This window comes from Antennarius striatus, chromosome 17, assembly GCF_040054535.1.
Source record: "Antennarius striatus isolate MH-2024 chromosome 17, ASM4005453v1, whole genome shotgun sequence".
NCBI classification, from domain to species: Eukaryota; Metazoa; Chordata; class Actinopteri; order Lophiiformes; family Antennariidae; genus Antennarius; species Antennarius striatus.
Window position 1 is genome coordinate 19,928,608 of NC_090792.1, and position 20,334 is coordinate 19,948,941.

Sequence of the window (20,334 nt, forward strand, 5' to 3'; positions counted from 1 at the left end):
AGAATTCCCACAGACCCCGTCCTGGACCTCCGCCACAACAGGACCGGTCCCCGTGACAAAAACCGGTCCTGACAGGGTGTGTTTATACCAGACAAGCTCCCCACGAGGCAGCATACACACACACACACACACACACACACACACACACACACACACACACACACACACACACACACACACACACACAGATTAAAATGCCATGGTGACATAATCCTCGTATTGATTCTGTTTTTGGAGGGACCTGGTGGCGGGGGCCGGGCTGTACCACACTGCGCCAGACGGCCTCCGACATGATGGATGATGGGTAAAAAAACGTTTGTCCTGCTCCTCCTCTGAGACGAGAAACTTTCCAGTCTGAGGAAGAAAACACTTGTGAAGGAAATGAAGTGACAGCTGAACATGATGATAAATTGTTTCCATGGCAAATGAGGACAAATTTCAAATTCAGTTTCTAGAATTACGTACAGAATCTATTTGTTATGTCAGGATGGATTTGTAGAAGCGATATTTTTAAAACCGTGACAAATGAGGCTTAAGTAAGGATAGAAAAGGCAAATATCTCAATTGCTTCTCGCTCCCAAGAGGATGAACCATGATGAGGCTTTTACTTTTCCTCCAGCTCCACCTACAGGGAGACGTGAGTTGAAAACTGTTCTATAATGGCGTTCCACTCACCCATCCTGAAGGTCCGTCCGACACCAGAACATTTCCAGAGTAGAGTCTGCTTCAGTCATTGAGGACAAAAAAGCGTTTGGAGACGGGAATCAAAGCATGTTCTGGTTCTGCAGCCTCAGGTCTTCCGCTCTGAGTGGTTCTGACGGTTAAAACAGGTCTGGCTCGCGCAAAAAAAACAAGTCAATAATTCACCTGACGGCTAAATCATCAGTGAAATCTCAAAAGCAACTGTAAAACAGACGGAACCACCGAACTTTCTCACCACGAGTAAAAAAAGAAAAAACGTGACGCCACCGTGAGTTGAGACTGTTTAGCTTTATTAGTGCTTGAGCGGAAGAGACGGAAATGACAACAAACACGGGAAATGTTTAGTCCATTTACAGAAGACGAATGAATACAAAACAACTGGAATCAAGAGAGAAGTTCACGTGGTCGGGGTCCGGGTCGCTTCCATCACTTTTGGCCGAGTTGGGAGAGCTGTGAAGGGACGGCAGTAGGAAAAATATTCAGACGACAGGATTCTGGTGAGTAAATAAAAAAGCAGTGGCTCCCAAACTTTCTTTCTGGCCCCGTTTTATACAGTAGAACCCCCAAATATAAGCTGTATTATTATCTAAAAGCGGGGTTCTCCTCCACCACCTTTCACCCACATACGATGACGTCTCAGCAGTTTCACCACCAATCACACGTCGAGTCGGGTGAACCCAACCGCGGCGCTAACGAGTCACATGACGCTCTCAGACAAAACCAGCCGCTTGTGTCTTCAGCGACTGTAACGGACCCATAACAACGACTGGAACATGTGACCCCGACGACTCACGGTGTGTTTGGGGGACGCCGATGAACCCTTTGTGTCTGATTCTGCAGGATCCTGAACTGGAAGTGTTTTTTTTCCTCCACTGGATCCCTGTGTTCTGCAGCTCGCTGATTCCGATGAAGGATTTCAGGCTCTCGGTCGAGTCTGTGTTCCGTCGCCGGTCCAACATTCCCAGAATTCAAGCGAACGATGCCATCTCAATCTGCCAGCTGTGGAAAGGTGTGTGTCGCTGCCTCTCGTCTGCGTGTCTAACCGATGACGTTCTGAATCGTGTCACTGAGGTATGTCAGCTCCATGAGAAAGTTGTTATTGTAAAAAAAAAAAAAAATTGGGGCCAGTTCATTAGCGTTTTCCTCCAAGAAGAGTCTGATCTCATCCCACAATTCAAACATTTCCACATGACAGCCATCAGGACTCACTGTGAAACAAAACAGCTGTTGAGATCGGATCCCCTGTCCTCGCTCGGCGTGGAAAAAACCTCCGGGCTGCAACGGATCTAGTTTTGATGTAGTTTATGATTTAGAGCTCTTCATCTCCGGTTAGGTCCTTGTTCACAGAAAAATCAAATCCCCCAATAATCATCTAGATCAATAAATCTGTTGATCGGAAACAGTCGTTACCATTGTTGTTGAGAGTTTAGCATTTGGAGCCACAGATGCGACTTTAGCAATGGGAATCTGCTCTCCCAATCGGGATCTGACGTCTTAACTCGTAAGAAGTGAGGGGGACGTTTGCCTCGACACATTTTCCCGTTTACCTGGTAGCCCTCTCGTCAAAGCGTCGCCACACCCGTTTTCACTCCGCCCACTCACCCGTTTGGGAACCACTGCTTTAAACGATCACAACACTCGTATGTAGTTGCGGCACCTCACCTGTTTGATGAACTGCGAGGCGTTGAAGAGTTCACTGCAGCCGTAAATAACTTTCTTCCCCTGTTTGACCTGGAAACACAAAGTTAGGTCAACGTTTCGGAAGAGTAACGATCCTAAAGCGAACGCCTTGTGGGCGTTGTGACGGTACCTTGGTGTAATCGACTAGGTTCTGGTACTCGATGTAGTTTCCTCCTCCCACCACAAACACGATGGCCTGAAACAAACAGATCAGTGATTAAAGGAAGAGGACTGGTGGTCAACAGGGGGCGACGATGAGCCGTGAAACCCGACCGTGAGCAAACAAAGACGGGATAGAAGAAGACCGCTGGCGGGTAAACAACAACAACCAACGGTTTTCTTCATTGATCGACTTCAGCTTCAGCAGGAGTTCTACTACACAGACGGTTCTAACAGGAAGTAACGGGACTGATTTGGTCGTAGAAGAGGAAGTTGGACCAGAAACTCACCTCCTGAAACGGGTTCTTGTTCCTGGGAATGGAGCTGAAGAAGAGGAAGAGACACATTAACAGCGAGTCAAAGCATCAATCCAATGGAGTCAGACTTCAGGAAGCCGGTGTCGTACCTCTCGCTGCTTCGCACCATCTTCGGGTCAAAGTATCTATAGTCGTCCGTTTCCTGGAAAATCAGCGGGAAAAACATCAGTTGGTGGATAAATTCTACACGCATCACATCGAAGTTATTTGGGCCGCTAGTAAAAGTTTAACACGAGCTATTTACCACAAATAACACGCAGCTGCTATAAACCCGACTCGTTAAAGAGTTACCAAAAAGGCTTTTCAGCGGGACTCCGACGGATCACAAGTGTTTACACGCTGTTTCCCATCTTTGGTGAACGCGCAGAATACACAAATAAAATATGATATATTTAGAATACAATTAATGGAGGCTAGTAAAGTCAAAGCAGTAATTTCTCACACATGTGTAAAGTTCTCGTGCCAAATGGGAGTAAGTGCTGCGTTATGTTTAGCATAGCGATCCTCTGACGCTAACGATGCCTGTCCTTAGACTCAGGGTGAAGACGTGACGTCAGGACTTCCTCAAACCGCCGATATTTGTCTCAAGAAGTCGACGCTCGCAAGAGTCAAACGAAGTTCTTCTGGTGCGTCTGAACCGTAACTTTTTGTTTTGTAGACACAACCCAAAAAAAAAAAAAAGATTAGAGTTATGACCCTCTAAAAATCATCTAAAAATCTGCAGAGAATTTCCACCTTATGTGACAAAAAAAGAAGCACGGAGTCCAAACTTAAAGCTAAATAAATAAATTCAACAATTCATTTGAGGGACTGGAATCAGTTCGCTCTGTTTAGTGGCAGATGAACTTAAAAGTAACAGACTGGTTTATCGCCGATGGAGGCTTTGGGAATGGAAAGTCATCTAGAACAGCTGTTTTTGGGCCGATCCAAGTTCTGGGTGTTTCCATGGCGACAGAATCCAAACTCAGGTGAACGATGCGTCTCGGCGGAGGTGAATGTCGCTGATCTATGTTCTCTACCTCGACTGTTGACACCTCACCAATAAAAACACACCCTTCACGTGATTTACAGAGTCAGCCTATTTCTGTTCATCGCTAGTTAGCAGTGAAGCTAATATTCCAACTTGCCATTAATCAATTTAATAATAATAGCTGAATGTTTTAACATTTAAATCCTTCATTTAGGAAGAAGTTTGAATGCGTCACATGTGTCTCCCGCAGAGATAAAAGGCTAGCTTAGCTTAGCATAAAGCCTGGAGGGAGGGGAGTGGGACGGCAACTAGCCTGGCTAGGCTAAGCTAAGCTAAACCATCATAATGGAAGATTCTTCTAGTTATATATCATCTGTGAACAGTTTTCCTTCAGTATTGACTCAACAGCCCCCAAAAACACACATACACACACACATACAGACACACACACACACACACACACACACACTGAGACAATCTGATAGAGAGAGAATGTGTTCCTCTATTCCTTTCATCTTCATCCCAGTCCTGTATTTCCTCCCCCCTCCTCTCCCTCCCCCAGGTTGACAACAACGGGATCTTTGTTGCTCGTCGTAACTCCAGACGCTGAGAATCCTGCGGTGCGTTCAGGGTCCGGCGACATGAAGTGAGGAGCTGAATCAAAAAAATTTTTTTTGCTCGTTCATCATCATCATCCTCATCATCATCACCCCTGACGGGTGCACGTGTGTGTGTGTGTGTTTAACCGTGCAACGCACTCACGTGTGCCGTCATGTGTGTGTTCCTCGTCTTCCTCGCTCCCTGGAGTTCATTTGATATACTAGAAAGTGTTGTTTTTATTTAATGAGTCCGATCCTTCATTCACACCACAAACGTCTTCGTTCTGTCTCCTCAGAAGCGAGTCTGACAGTTACAGGATGAAGATCCAAGCCTGATAAATCTCCCTCCATTGTTGTCCAACAAAAATCAGGGTTCTAAAGATTAATGTCTCCAGTTGGAACCGACTGAACCAGACAGGAAGTGAGACAGGAAGTGAGACAGGAAGTGAGACCGACCCACATGTGGCTGGTTTGAGTCTAAGGATCAGATTTAAAGATGATAAAAAAAGCTAGAATAACATCAGAATTATTCCTCAACTGTGTTTTAAAGTTCTCTGAAAAGGCAATTGGGGATAAATATTAGAAACGGCTTCTAAAATTTCTTGAAATAATAAAACCCACAAGGATGAAATCAGATTTTCAGTAACTGTAGTAGTATTATTTGCATTTTTGGGACCCTTCACATGGAGCAGAACAAATCTAATGAGAAAAAATATTGTGGTTCATCTTAAAAGTCTTTGAAACTCACAGGGTTGGACTTCATCTCCATCAGGTTGTCCAGGATCCGAGTGACGGGAAGATTCTGGAATAAGAAGACAAATATTTTACGTTCCATAAAAAACAGTGTTTGGTATTTTAGTATTAAATAGTTTTTGTTTTTAAAGCTACAATAATCATTACGACCATATTTCAACAATACTGTTGGAAGCATTCAGTCATAATTTGATGAATTTGTTCATTCAAATGAACAAAATCTCGATTTCCCTCACGACGCGATAAAAATGATCGATTCAGATTTAAAAGCAGATTTAAGTGAAGTGTTAAAATTCATCTGAAATCCATTCCATCAGTTTGTTTTCTACAAATTTTCCTCTCACTATTCTTTTTTTTAATAAATCATTATCCCTGAGAATGTCTCAGTTTGACTGATGAAAACCCAAAACCGTCTCTTCTTCACCACCTCGGTGAGTTCAAGGCTTCGACGGTTTTCATCGAGCCGAATCACACGGTGTTGAACCTCAGAAATTCTGCTTGGCTTCCTTTCTGAAAACACTTTGGTGAAAAAAGGTTTTTTTAAACATTGGAACAGCGAGTGTGGAAGAAGTCTGTAAATATCCTCTGTGGCAACGGCTGCGTCCAAACAGACTCTGTAATGTTCTGGCAGCTCTGAAGAGCATCACGGTCTGACTCTGTTGGTCCGCTTTCAGCTCCTGTATGAAGAAAACAGACAGCGCCTCCTCTGTCTGTGTGTGAGGATTATAAACGGCTTCAGCTTGCTGCCAGCTTCACCCTGAAACACCTCATCATCCTCCTCGTTGTCATCGTCCTCGCTGCTCTCCAGCAGCAAACCCACCGGCCACATTACGGACGCTCCATCGAGTGTCATGCCAGCCACCAAAAAACGGGTCGAGTGAGGCGCTTTCGGGTGGTGGAGCATGTTTTTTTAAAAAAGACAGATGATGCTGCTGTTAAACCACGACAGAAAACATCACGCTGGACCAGAACCAGCAGAAGGAAAAGACGGGATGAAGAGAGAAAATGACTCAAAGGAAAAAATGGAGAAATGTTTCATCAATCATGTGGAAGGAGAAGAAATGAGGATCGCAGGTCTTTCTTCTCCAACACGGCGGCAGGTCGCACATATCCGCCGACCAATCAGGTGAAAGCTGTCGCCGAGTCCAGCGAGGTGCGGTTCCAGGAGAACGAATCCCACAGAAAACCTCTGGTGGGGACCTGAAGGAGGCGGCTGCAGCAGGAACTGGAGGAATGGGCTCAGATTCCTCAGGAACCGGAGGATGGAGGTTGGAGCTCCACGTTTGCGGCAGATCGTAGCGTCTCTACGGAGATGCTGGTTGTGAGGAGGTTCATGCAGCAGGTGCAGATGTTTATGGGGGGTCGGGGCGATTCGGGTTCTTTTTTGATTTCCCAGCAGCAGGAAGCGTTTTGACTCACATGCTGTTTGAGCACCAGGTTCTTCACTCCCTCCATGACGAACTGGGAGCCGGTATTCATCACTCTGGAAAACAGTCTGAGGAGGACGGGGGGGGCAAGGAGGAAGGACAGGGGGGTAGGTAGAACGGGGAAGATCAGGAAGAGAGGAGGTGAGGCAGAACGGAGGAGGATAGGGTTAGGCTGGTAGTCGTGACTGATTACTACCGAAGCTAACACCGTGCTAATGCTAACGCTGCCACTAGCATTCCTTCTGCTGCAGCTACGACTTCTAGTTGAATCTTTAACACAGGGGTGTTGATAATTATGTTAAAATAACTTCAAAACTGGTATTTTATTCACACCTGATGTTACAAAAGGTAAGATTGTGTTTCGTCGGCCCGTTTGTTTGAACCGTTGTTCTCTTCCTTCTTCTAAATGTTTATCGATCCCACCCAAACCATGTAAAGGTGCGAGCTGTGATCGGCGTCACGTCATCGGCTTCGTCGGTTACGATTCCGCCGACGACTTCGAGTTGATCTCATGAAAGGTGTTTCCAATACTTGGTCTCGCCTCGTTGATATTAGCAGGGTTTTACGAAATATAAAAAACAGATGTTTGTAAAATTTAACAAGCTCCAGCCTCTAAAAACTGACCATAAAGTGGAATTAACACCTCCACAGACGTGATCTGATCACAGTCCTATGTGGGGGGTTCAATACTTGGGAAGTGAGTTCTTCCCAGGACATTGCGCCAAATTCTGTTCCAGTCGGGTTGGGATTTGATGACTTAAGATCTATTAAAACTGTTGTGAGAATGTCACGATAAACATTTAAAATCAATTCATATGTCGACTCACCCCATGGGTTTGACGCCGCTGTTGCCGTAGTTAGCTGGGGAGGTGGCCATTTTGGTAAAAGCCCTGTAAAAGAGATGAAAATTAAACTCCTGATGAGCATAAGATGATGAAACTAAAACAATCGATGAGGCAAATACAGCAGACTTACTTCCACTGTTTGATGTAGTTGAGGGGTGAAAGGTCACAGCCCGCGTCCAGCAGAGCCGTCTTGTACTGATCCAAATCCAACTGAAACACACACAGAACCATCACGCAAACATGAGACGCTATAAAACCTAACATCAGGTGTAAACACAGGTAAACCTCGGCTAACGTTCTGGATTATAAGTCGGTTTTCAAAAAGAAAACATGGAAAACTAAAAATCAGTTCTGCTCAGGTGAGACAGAACCCTTGACCCCGTCCACAGGTCGAGGTGCGGTGACCCCGCCCGTTGAGCTGACCAGCAGTGCCTTTGGAACAACGGCAGAAACGAGCCGTGAAAACTGTCGGTAAACCCCGACCCTGAGCGTTCAGCTGACACCCCCGCTGCAGACGATGAATCAGAGCGACCTCACTGCTCCTGACATCACAGTCCTAAACCTGGCGAAGAAGAAGCATTTCTGAGGGAAACAAGCCTGAGACGGAAGGCAGAACGTTAGCCTCATTCATTAAAGCTGCTTTAACACCCAGTCTAGTTTAATTCTTCTCCTTTTCTATCAGGTCGTGCCTCTCATTGATTTTTAACGATCAATAATTGGCTTTGGGGTCAGAAAGTGTTCAGAACTCCTGCTTCAGACCGAATTTCTCAAATTAGCTACCAGTGGAGGTGACAGCGCTGCATGGAGACTTAATAATGCCGTCTTGGGTATTTCATTATGGTGCCGCTTCAGGCTGTTGTTTTAGAGGCCTCTCTGCTCCCCCAAGGCAAACATCTTGAGGAAACATCAACGGTTTACTCACGGCGGGACCAAAACAGTCCACCCAACTCTTATTTCCTACCAGCAGCTATTGAGAAGGACAAAGCGTGGAGTCTAGACATGGCCACCTGTCTGCTGAGCTCCTGGGGGAGCGGCGAGAGGCCAGGAGTCGGTCACAGAGGGAGAGGGACGACCATGGTGACGCCAGGATGATCCATTTCCACTGATGAAAGTGGAAGCGGATCTCGTTTCTCGGCGGGGGTGAGTCTGGGACGAGCCGGAGATCTGGATCGATGCTAAGAATCTCCAACCTCGACGCACAACAGCAATAAAAGAAGTGTCAGAAACTCAAAGCGAGTTGTAACGGAGTCAGTTGTGACACCGGTGTCGGTACCGGAGCGATGACTTCACTGGAAAACAGAAATGTGAGCCTCGTGGCGAAGCAAACGGAAACACATTCTTTTACGTCGATCCGTCCCAGAGATTTAGAGATAGCTCAGTCCGGACCGACGTGACCAACTGGAGGAGCCGCAGACGGCGTTGATGATGTCAGGTCAGCTGAGGCTAATGCTAACAGCGGGGCGAGTCGCAGACAAAAGAGAGGGTTTTCATTGGATATCGATGAATAGCAATAATTCATGCTTTCGAATCTTGGCGTCACGTTTAACGGTCACTGAAATAGACTGTTAAAATTATTTCTGCAGATCGACGCTCTGCCAAGCTGCAACTGGAGATCTGAGTTTGGACAAAGTTCACTGACTGCTTTTGAAGGTTTAGGGGGGGTTTATAAGGGCAACAAAAAAGTTCTCCAGATGTTCTCCTAACCCTAACCTGACTACTTCAGCTGATGATCACAAGGACTGACCTCCTGGTGAATTACGTTTTAACCAACTAAAGAAGCTAACGAACATCAACGGTCCGTGACATGTCGTAAAGATTAAGAGCCACTGGCTGCCAAACCAAACCTGTCCAGCTGAGCTCCTTCTCATCGACTCTGATCGCCTCTATCTGGTTTTTCTGCCACTGGCTCATAATAAAACCTTGAACAAGGCGGATCGACAGATAATACTTCTCATAAAAACCTGTTCATATTGATGAGTATGAAGTGGTTTTGAGGACATGACTTAAAGCATCTGTCTAAAGCATTTCTCTGGACTGCCAATCCACAGCTGGTGATGTAAGAGCCCACGGCGCAGCTTCAACGCGAGTGTCAGCCGAGGAGCCTGGCTGGGACGATGGGAAAAACTGGGGAATTGTCATCTGAGACTCCAAGTGAATTTTCGTATGGTTGTGTTTGTCCAACGACACAAATCTCAAGAGGAATTTTTCACATCCCAGCAATAAATGGTTTAGAGTCGATGGCAAGAGTGGATATAGGATGTGTTTAACTCCAGTTTCATATTTAAGTGAAATTGGAGTCTAAAGAAAGGCGCAAGACGCAAAGGCATGTGCTGCTGCAAATCAGATATTGCTAAGTCGACAGCACCACTGGGTTAGCCAGGATTTACAATTGAATATTATTTTTAATATCAGATGATATGTAGGTTCTTCATCACTGAAGAAATCAGACATCTTTCTCACTAATGAGAAACATTCATTCCATTAGAGCGATGATCAGTCTGTGCTGTCTGTGCCATTTATGCACAAGGGACAGCAGTTTAATTAGATTTGTTATTCAAATTGCTGGACATTCAAACACGACCTGAAGTTAATCATCCTAATTTTCTGGCCTGACATGCATATTACAATATTTTTTGATTCAAACCTTCACCGTGTGAATGGGACTTAGCACACAGGTAGAAAAGTAACTCCCACATGCATGTGCACGGACACAACATCAATCCGCCATCTGACAACCACAGGTCTGTCGGGTTCAGACAAACGGCTGCATCTCTTTACTTCAGAGAAGAATGAAGAGCATTGTCATGCGTTGTGAATTCCTCAGTTCTTGTACTTTCCTCAGCGACTTTGTTTGGTTCCTGGAAGTAAACCACAGGAGGACCGGAGAGAGTTCCCCCAAGAGTCACAGTGTTCTGCTTTCGGTGCAAGGTTTCACTTTAACAACACCGGACAACAGCGGGACAACGAAGTAAAACACACCCTCATGTCACTGCTGATTCATCTCTGCTCTCGCACAACTTCTAATCCAGACCAGAAACCACCCAGTATCCCCATTAAAACGCCTCTCACTCACAAGTTTAACTCAGATTTATGACAGAATAGCTCTAAGACTAGTGGCTGTTTAAAAAAATTAATAATTTATTAAAACTAATTTCCAATATTTGAAAAAAAGCCATCCTTTTAAGGACACAGCTATCCTCATGCCAGCATAAACTAGCCATACTGCGTTGTGTGGGGTTCGGAGCTTAACTTTAACATCACTTACTGATGTGGCTCAACTTACGGAGAACAATAGGGACATAAAAGCCAAGTGGTGATGGTTTTAGTTAAACTGGCGCAGGGGTGGTTTGGTGACTCACGCTGGTCAGTGGAAGAGCCAATAAAAGGCTTCTGAAGGCAGCCTGTTCAAATCCAACAGCAGCGGTTTGGAAACGGTCTCAATGTTTTTTGGAGCTGCAAAGTGGCACTGGAGTAAATCTGAAATGAAACACCTCCCTTCGACTGGAAACTATCTGGATGTTGTTGCTGTTGACTAAAAATGTTGTTTTTCTCAACGCGCCAAACTTTCCTCTCGCATATTATTAGTAACGTTTCTCTAGTCCTTGTCAAAGGAATCATTGTTAGCTTGCAGAGTTTATATGAGATGACAATGATCTCTGAAGACGTCCTGATATACAGTAGATATGAAGGATTTACTAAAGCGCAAGTTTTGAGGTTTGTAATTTCAAACAATCTCTACCTTTAAAATAAAAGCATAAAACAAAAAATAAAAGCAAAAGATTCAGCTTTTATGATTTATTCTGTCAATTTTCTGTTTCCTACATTTAAATGAAGATGCACAACCTAAACACTGAGATCATCATGACGTAACGGTTATTGATTGTGCTTGTGTGATCAATAAGTCTTGTTCTAGTGTGTGCGTTCTGTCCCGTTTTATGATCCTGGTTGGATTACCTCAGATGGAGCCTGCGGAGCGGTGATGTAGTGGATGAGGAACAGTCTCATCTTGTCTTCTGGGGTCCCAGCTTGGAATCACAAACAAAGATGAGTTTGTTTCATCATCTGGTGATAGTATTGTAGCTTTTCAATGTGTGTGTGTGTGTGTGTGTGTGTGTGTGTGTGTGTGTGTGTGTGTGTGTGTGTGTGTGTGTGTGTGTGTGTGTGGTGTGTGTGTGTGTGTGTGTGTGTCCATACCATCTGGGTCACTGATGATGTCAAGCAGGGATTTGTCTAAAGTCGACTTGCTCATCAGTTTCTCTTCATATTCAAAGTAAACATCCAGTTTCCGACTCTGGAGGAGCAAAAAATAGTTTGTCCCCTGTGTGTATGAATAATACTACATAAAAAGTAGAACCTTTAGATACGTGTGTTTTGAGATAGGAGCCATTGTGCCATATACAGTACTTCCATATTTTTGTTTGACGTACGAGCAAAATTTGAGATACGAGTCGTGCTTCAGGAAACCACCGCAAGATGGTGGATGGATACGACATCAGTGAGACCGGATCTCGTTTTTACCACGTGTTGGCGGATGGATACGACATCAGTGAGACCGGATCTCGTTCTTTACCACGTGTTGGCGGATGGATACGACATCACTCACATGTTTAATGCTAGCACTATTGTTCTATAGTGACTGTTTGAACACACTCTTTGTGTTAAGCTCAAACCGACGCTGAGATGAGACGACGTAGAGGAGAACCCTTCAGATCGATCCATCCTCTAGAGGTATGGTGACTGTAACGAAGGGGCGTGGCCTGGTTGGGAGGAGCGCTGCGGCGTACCTTGATGTGGTCGAGGACGGCCGTGGCGACGTTGGTGTGCAGGTCGATGAGTCGTTTCTTCTCCAGCAACTCGGGCAGAGAGCTGCAAAAGGAGTGAAAGGAAATAAAACAAAGACCTGAGAGTCAAAACGACTCATCCACAAGTTTGTTGTCAGAGAGGAGGATTACTTTACTGACAGGCCGTCACATTCAATAAACCTCCGTCTGCTTTTTTTCTCCCAACAACATCCCCGTGGAATACAGTTCACCGATAAACTGAATACTTGACTCCGTTAACAGATTATTGTGGTTCTGCCCCCTGAGACACTGATCACAACCAAAAATCTAATCAGATGTTCCCTGGCTCGACGCACAGCGGTCCTCTGGAGTTCATGGAAATTCTTTAAAGTTATTGGGAAATATTCTTACATAGAACTAGAAATGTTCATCGTGAGGCAGGGGGGGGGTGTATGAATGGCCTTTGTCCAGCTAAGCCTCATCCTCACCGAGATAAACCCCCGGTGGTTTGTGATTCAGAACCATCCGAGGAGTCGTCCTTGGACTACGGAAGAGGGGGCCGGCACTCGTTCAAATACTTGGCAGGTGACGGAATGAACCATCTGCTCGTCCCCGACTATCATCGCATCATTTAAATCAGTCAAATCAACAACATCACGCCGTGTCGCGGTCGCCGCCAGAACCGTTTCAGCTGGAAGAGTGGAAACATATTTTTTATTCAGAAAAGACGTCAGTTTCTGTTCTTCCGTCTTCTGCCAGCTAACGCTAACGCTGCAGCAGCACTGCTAGCGTCATGTAGCTGGGTGTCATTTTAAAGACATGGCCCTCGAACCAGCGGACTGATGCGGAGGTCCGACGAGCGTCACGAAGGCGAGGCGGTGGTTACCTGACAGCGGAGGTGAGCTTGGCCGTGTTGTCCGACAGCATGCTGATGGCTCCTTCATCTTCTCCTTCTAAACCCTTCAGATAAACAACAACAAAGACCAACCAATCAGAACCAAACTGTATCGAGGTGCTCCAATCCAACCACACCAGTCGCCCCCAGCCTGCCAGGGGGGCCGCTTGAGGACAATCCCAAACTCTGTAACCACCTGTTTGAGGAAGGTGTGAGACTAACGCTCATTTTTATACTTTCCCATTATTGTAATGAGTGTAATCAGAGCGCAGGAAAGTCACCTGGACGAGCCAACAGGGCTTTGCTTATGGGAAAGCGTTTGGCAGGGAGAACTCCCCCCACACCGTTTTTATGTGCGACGGATTTCAGGTGACTTCTCTGCCAGACAGGAGGCTCATTTCTCACACTTTATCCTTCTCTGGCCTCTTTTATTACTGACGCAATATTTCCTTCCTACAAGTACCAGTTTGGATGTTGGCGACCACGGCAACAGAGGAGGTTTTGAAGCTTTTGCTTCAGCCCCCAATAATCGACAAAATTTGCTCAGAGCAGCTCGTTAAATTTTTGGTGACTCTTATGAACTCAAAGACCCGAGACGTCACCTCAGAGACCCGGATGTGACCCGAGAGACAAGGAGATGCACTTCATTTAGTTTGATGTCACGACCTCAGGATGTAAGACCCAGGTGAACTTTGTACACAAACAGAAAACCAAGACTCTGAGAGTCTGAACGACTTGGTGTGACCTCAGGGTTTGGCCTCATGAGACTTAAGAATCTCTTTGGGACAGAACTAACATGAGGTGACCTTTGTGACCTCTGACTTGGACATGAGATGTCTCACCATGATGCTCTTCAGGCGTTTGACTTCGTCCTCCTGGGCTCTGTAGGTGTCCAACTCCTCCTGGACCGACTCCGCCACCTCTGGGAATGGACTGGAACACACAAACTAAACTTCAACCAAATTTCCTTCAGATTCTTAAAGAATAAACCGGTTTGTCGAGCAAGACGTCATTAAACTAAACAGATAACTCTTCACACCTTTAAAGACTGTAAAGTCTTATTTAATGAATGCAGGAGGAACCGACCTGCCCTTGTGTTTCTGCCAGAACTTGTCGGCGGCCGTCAGGTCGTAGGTCTTTCTGTTCTTCTTCTTTGGTCTGGCGCCCGCAGGAGATGGCTCCGCCCCTGCCCCCTCCTCCATCGCCACCCTGTTCAGCTGAAAGTCCTGGTGGACAAACATAAGATACTCATTTCTGAGGACTCGTTCCACCGAACACCAGGCGATGTTTGATGTATCTGTACCTGGAAAGAGCTCATTACAAACCCACAAACGATTTCATCGTCTTCCTTGTGGTCGTTTTCTTCTTCCTCAAACGCCTTTATGAATCTCTTTAACTCTAAATCATTTCTGAATTGTTTTTGAGTGCATCCAATCCAAAGCGAAACCACCAAGAAAAACCAAAGACGTCATCATCATCTACCTCAGGTGTTTGGAGTGCCCTGAATTCCCAGAGGCCGTTCTGAGTCACTTCATAAATCTGAGATCCAAAATCAGCAAATGAAGCCTGGAAAGTTTTGTTGTGTTCAAGATTTATACGGCATGAAGTTCAGACAAACACAGCCTGTCAGACGGCCAGTTACTGCTAACAGCATGGGGGCGGGCGGACGGAGGTTAATACCGATGTGGCCCTCAGTGGATGAGAGGGACGCGACCCCATCTCCCTCTGGGTGGGAGGCTGTTCAGACCCTGAACTTTTAAAGAAGGAAAGAGAAGGAAGAGACTGAGAGTACCACCATTTGGACCAGATCAGAGTCTGGACCTGGACGACAAATCACAAGAGCTTTCTCCAGAACCCTAAAAATAGAAAGACGTGAACTCATCGGCGTTCAAAGTAAATCCAGCGTCTCATTTTCTTGACTCCGGTCGAGTGATGTGCCATTTTTAAATGATCCTGAAACAAAGGATGCTTCATAAGAACGAGGAGGCATCAGAATGATGAAGTGCTCAGAGCTCTAACTTTGACTGAAGTCAAAGCTGCTGGTATTTTTATTGGCTGATGCAGCGAAAGCTAACGACTCGGCCGACCAGAGTCTCATGATTTAATGCTTCAACTGTATTTATTCACTGTCCTCAACTGCAGAACATCAATGTTTACACTCTGACTGCATCATATCAATACTTTGATGTCTCTGACTGGGTTACTTTCACATTAATATCTGACTCTGTTAAATCAATGTTTTCAACTGGATTACTTTAATGTCTTTGGCTGCAACACTTTAAAGTCACAACATTTCTTTACTGTTGTGTTTACTATCGCGTCTCACGTCCTGGATGCCACTTCTTCACTGTACTTGGCTGAGTGTCTCTACTGTCCTCCTCTGTGTTTTTCCCACTGAAGCCCACTATGACTCAGGCTGTAAAATTACAGCTGAATTTTCCTCTCATAAAAGAAAATTAGCCTGACGGATGAATACGAGACAAAGGATTTGTTCAGGGTAGTGTTTTCACGCTGTATTTGCCAACGTTTGGTCTGCTGGTGCCAGTAGGCATGTTTGTGTGTGTGTGTGTGTGTGTGTGTGTGTGTGTGTGTGTGTGTGTGTGTGTGTGTGTGTGTGTGTGTGTGTGTGTGTGTGTGTGTGTGTGTGTGTGTGTGTTGATGACATGTTATATAACACATCCATGTAACTCCACATTCCACTGCTGTCAGTATTATCCTGAGCACCTCAGCTCGGCATGAGTTCAAGTGTGTGTGTGTGTGTGTGTGTGTGTGTGTGTGTGTGTGTATGTGTGTGTGTGTGAGGTTCTGCCCTCTCGCCACACACACAGACTAGTTTTTCTGTTGGTTGTAAACGTCCTCATCTCACCTCCTCGCCGTCACCTCACTAAAGGGTCAGGCTGCTAACGCTCTCAGCTAACACTGGATGTATCCACCAACAAGCTGCTGCAGGAAATGATTCCACGTTTTACGTTTCTTAGACTTCAGTAAGAACTGCTGAGCTCAGCTCACCAGGACATCGTGGATCAGCGCCTGATAGGTCCAGGTGTGGTGGAGGGGTGTGGCCATATCCACATTACGATCTGCCAGGACGAACAGAGGTCTCTGGAAACTGGAGACGACAAAAGATGGATGACGTTAACAACATCCAGATGCAGAAATGCATTCTGGGAGGCGGGAGTTTCACGGATACCTGAACTGTCCGGGGGCCATGTTGTCTCCGGAAAAGAGGCTGTTTCTGGCGTCCCGCTGGTTCTCACGGAGTTTCTTATCCAACTTCTGCACAAACAAACACAAACACACTCTGTGCTGCATGACACACACTTCTGATGCCACGATCAGGCTTCTGGTGTGAGTTTGGAAAGATGCAAATATTTGTGTAAAGTTGACCTTTTCTATCAGATCAATTCAACCAAACTTACCACAGCGACCATCTCTGCTGCGTTTCCACGGGGACAGCGAATGATTGGCACCGTGCCTGAGAGACAACAACATATTTTTAAAAAAACACAGATTAATTTAAAAGTTAATTCATGTCAAATTAAAATTGAAATATAACATGTATGTCACACCATCCACAACATGAAGGAAAAAATTATCTTCAGATTTTTATTTTGCTTAGTGAATATCGCCATCTAGTGGACAGAAACAGAAGCACATCAAGAAAACTGGACCAACTTCAACCAGAACTAAAGGTAAACCTCAGGTGGTCGTTTGGAGTCACGTCGTTCTTGATTATACGCAAAGATTTAAAAAATAAAATAAAAAGAGAAATATAAAATCAAGTTGTTGTCATTTTCCTCCACTTTATGTGTTTGCCACAGATAATGGAATCATAAAACCACTAGTAAACCATTACTGTCACTGTCCAATAAATCAAAATCAAAATATATAATATCATATTATAAGCCCGTAGACCCACGTGACCCACAATGAAGAAGAAGAGATGAAGATGAGACTGTTCTACATTAAAATAAAATTTTAAAAAGATTCATATATTATTAAATAATATTAAAATACATTAATAAAGTTCAGTGCAGAACTGGGAATGGTTTTCTACAGTTTAGCCTGGAGACGAGTTGATTCAACTAATGTCACGTCTCCTGGAACCGGTTAACAATGTAAGACGAGGTTTTTCATCCGTAGTTGGAAGTTAAAAATAATTCTTAGAAATCCTTTTATTGATCGTCCCCAGCTTTCGTAGCCGCGGTTCAAACTCACCCAGAGTGACGAAGAAGCAGAACAGACTGTCCACGATGTTATCCATGATGGCTTCCATGTCTGTGTCCTGGATGTCTGGCCTGTTGATGGCTGGAGACGACACACACACACACACACACACACTGAGTCAGCTCGTGGCAGTTGGGATTCTTTACGCATGATTCATTGAGAGCCTAATGGACCAATCACAGCACAGAAAGGTTCACACGATCAAGTGGTGACAGACATGGAAACAAAGATCTGAATCAACTTTCTACCCACTGGTCTTTGTGTTTCCTCTCACGTTGCAGTGACAGTGTTTAGTGATATTAACACAACCTGTGTGTGTGTGTATGTGTGTCTGTGTGTGTGTTACCGTGGTATGATATGAGCTCCTTGTTTTGATGGCAGAGAACAAACATGTCATCTTCCAGAGTGATGAAGTTCAGGTACTGGTCAAAGACCTGACACAGACACACACACACACACATCAAGACAGATATTTAACCAACGATGCTGCTGCAGACCCCGGGAGGGCATTTGCTTGACAGACGAGCGGTTACCTTGGTGACTTGTGCGACGGCGTTAGCGGCCAGGGCGGCGCTGGCGATGTCCTCTAGTTTACTTCTACTGATGGCAGAGATGAAGTTCAGAAAATAGGATTCATACAGCTGGTTCCTCAGGTCCTACACACACACACACACACACACACACACACACACACACACACACACACACAAATGTTAGAACCTTGATATATTTACTCTCCTGTTGTTGGATCAAAGATCCATAAACTAACATGATCTATCTCTCTCTATCTTCCTGTGTGTGTGTGTGTGCGTGTGCGGGTACCTGACATATCCTGTCGATGTTCTCTTCTGTGGGCATGATAAAGTAGATGGCTGGAACATCCGGGATTTGGTCTCTGTCTGAATGTAGCAGACTAAAGGAAGGACAAACAGGAAGTCGTGTTCAATCAAAGTAAAAACAGACGAACGTCAGCGTTCAGCTTTTACAGATTAATAGAAGGAAAAGAGAAAATATATTTAATGTAAAATATAAGTTTCCTCTGACAGAAGGTACTAGAGTTAAAATACTTAAGGTAGAACCTGGAGATACGAGTTTAATCCGTTCCATGAATGAACTGGTGAGTCAAATCATTTTAATTCTAATCTGTTCCACGTGGTAAAGAACAAGATCCGGTCTCACTGATGTTGTATCCATCAGTACGGCTCGTATCTCAAATAACTCGTATGTTTATCAGCTCGTATCGCGAGGTTCTCCTGTACATCAGACGGTTTGGGTTATTTAAACCTATGAAGAGTCTTACAGGTGCAGGGTGATGCCCATGTCTCTCAACTCTTTGACTGACAGCAGAGGGGAGATGATGTCTTGACCAAACCGGTCGTATATCAAAACCTGCAAACACACACACACACACACACACACACACACACACATACACACACACTTTATGACTACCAAAATAGTTTATCTGTAAATCTGGTCTCTGATGACAGACAGGAGGAACTACAGAAGCTTTAGTCCCCAAAATGTACAATGGGCACTATTTTGATAGACATGTGCGTGATGCAGAGTGTGTGTGTGTGTGTGTGTGTGTGTGTGTGTTACCTTCCATACTGGCTCGGCGGCTGTGTTTTTCAGTGGAGATGCGTTGAAGTTGAGCATTCGCTTCAGAGCAACTGTAAGAACAAACACACACAGACGTTTTACATCCAGAGGGAAATGGAATGGAACCTTTTCCCTGTGCAGTCACGTCCATTCGTCTTCTCACGTCTACACTACCAGGGTGTCTGTACCGTTATACGGTTCAGTCAGGAGTGTTTGCTTTGCTCCCTTCTACCTGTCTCACAGGTAGGATCTGATCTGAAGCTCCAGAAGCAACGATTCATGTCCGACCTGACAGAACCAGCAGGGCTACCTGGAGTCATCCTCAGTGTTGCTGTCATCATTTGGTGGTGATAAAACATGTCAGTAGTACTTCCGGTTCCGGAAAAACCGGAAGTACTTGATTGAACTGGTTTTACTGGACATACTGATCCAACTATAATATCCTATAGGATATTAAGATAGTTGATGCTAATAAAAGGCACAAATTTGTTTGGTACAGAAGAATTGGACAAATTTAACTAAAATATTTTAGGTTAAATTCAGGACGTTGTAACTTTTATGCTTAGTTTTATTTGACACAGGATAGGACTTTCTTTATTACTCACAATAAAATGAATTAAAAATATTTCTTCTACGCAAATTATTGTCACAAACAACAGAGAATGTAATAATCAGTTCAACTTAAATCTACTATTCTGTAACTTCCGGTCTGTTAATTTGATCATAATGCGATAGCAACAGGCTAGCTCCAGCCAGCTAACACTGACATCAGCTAGCTAGCTAGCACACCCGAAGCCGAGCTGCCGATTATCTCTCGGGTTAAATGTTTAACAACCAAACAACCATGTTTGTGATTGTAGAGAATAGTTTCTGTGCGTCATTGACACTGAAGCAGTTCATGAGTTAAATTAGCGGCTAGTTTTTGGTGCAGAGAGATAAATTAGTCCCTGGAGGGCTTGACAGTCCCCCCAAAAAAACCCTCCGCTGTTCGCCTCCATGTCTTACAAAACACTTTTTAGATCGCTAACGCCGCTGTCCGCCGACACAACTCATTCTGCCTGAAGAAAGTCGCTTTTCCGACCTGTTTGTTTCTCCCGGATGGACGCCGCCATGTTTGATGTTGTTGGTGACGGAGCGCCTGATGACGTGGACCAGGAAGCGGAAACGGAAGCGGTCTCACAAAATAAAGTATGCAAAACATGTACAGTACTGTATATTCTAGGTAAGGCAGTGCACTGTGTATACAAATATATAAATACACTAAAGTATATATACACTAGAGTATAATATATATATTATATACATATAATAATTATATATATTATACATACGTATATATTATATAGTGTATATAATAGTGTATTTAATATATATATG

General features: G+C 44.7%; 1 protein-coding gene and 1 long non-coding RNA gene across 5 annotated transcripts; one reads left to right on the plus strand and one right to left on the minus strand.

The window, feature by feature from the left end:
* Nucleotides 1-971: 971 nt before the first annotated feature.
* On the minus strand, nucleotides 972-20,110 carry scfd1 (sec1 family domain containing 1). The gene is made up of 25 exons (XM_068338523.1): nucleotides 20,039-20,110; nucleotides 18,958-19,028; nucleotides 18,656-18,744; nucleotides 18,178-18,268; nucleotides 17,889-18,011; nucleotides 17,702-17,789; nucleotides 17,347-17,436; nucleotides 16,548-16,603; nucleotides 16,319-16,404; nucleotides 16,138-16,237; nucleotides 14,215-14,354; nucleotides 13,971-14,061; nucleotides 13,120-13,193; nucleotides 12,237-12,318; nucleotides 11,647-11,743; nucleotides 11,407-11,477; nucleotides 7,583-7,662; nucleotides 7,435-7,497; nucleotides 6,600-6,675; nucleotides 5,176-5,229; nucleotides 2,948-3,000; nucleotides 2,832-2,865; nucleotides 2,513-2,578; nucleotides 2,365-2,433; nucleotides 972-1,152 (listed from the first exon to the last, which is right to left on the minus strand). Exons 1-25 carry the CDS (start codon nucleotides 20,067-20,069, stop codon nucleotides 1,129-1,131), a joined length of 1,899 nt encoding a protein of 632 aa, XP_068194624.1. The 5' UTR covers nucleotides 20,070-20,110; the 3' UTR covers nucleotides 972-1,128.
* LOC137610743 (uncharacterized) lies at nucleotides 1,162-5,169 on the plus strand. Of its 4 annotated transcripts, none has more exons than XR_011038538.1 (4): nucleotides 1,162-1,773; nucleotides 3,391-3,484; nucleotides 4,391-4,474; nucleotides 4,724-5,169. It is a non-coding gene; the product is annotated as an uncharacterized lncRNA (long non-coding RNA). The 4 variants fall into 4 exon arrangements; XR_011038539.1 differs by having other exon boundaries at nucleotides 1,162-1,711; XR_011038541.1 differs by lacking the exon at nucleotides 3,391-3,484.
* Nucleotides 20,111-20,334: the final 224 nt, after the last annotated feature.

Bases quoted from the DNA above. Each gene is read 5' to 3' on its own strand.
- scfd1 (XM_068338523.1), bottom strand. From the start codon at position 20,069: ATGGCGGCGTCCATCCGGGAGAAACAAACAG. The intron at 16,604-17,346 runs GTGAGTTTGAAC...GTTGTCTCTCAG, and splicing joins CTGCTTCTTCGTCACTCTGG to GCACGGTGCCAATCATTCGC. The intron at 7,498-7,582 runs GTAAGTCTGCTG...TCTCTTTTACAG, and splicing joins AACTACATCAAACAGTGGAA to GGCTTTTACCAAAATGGCCA.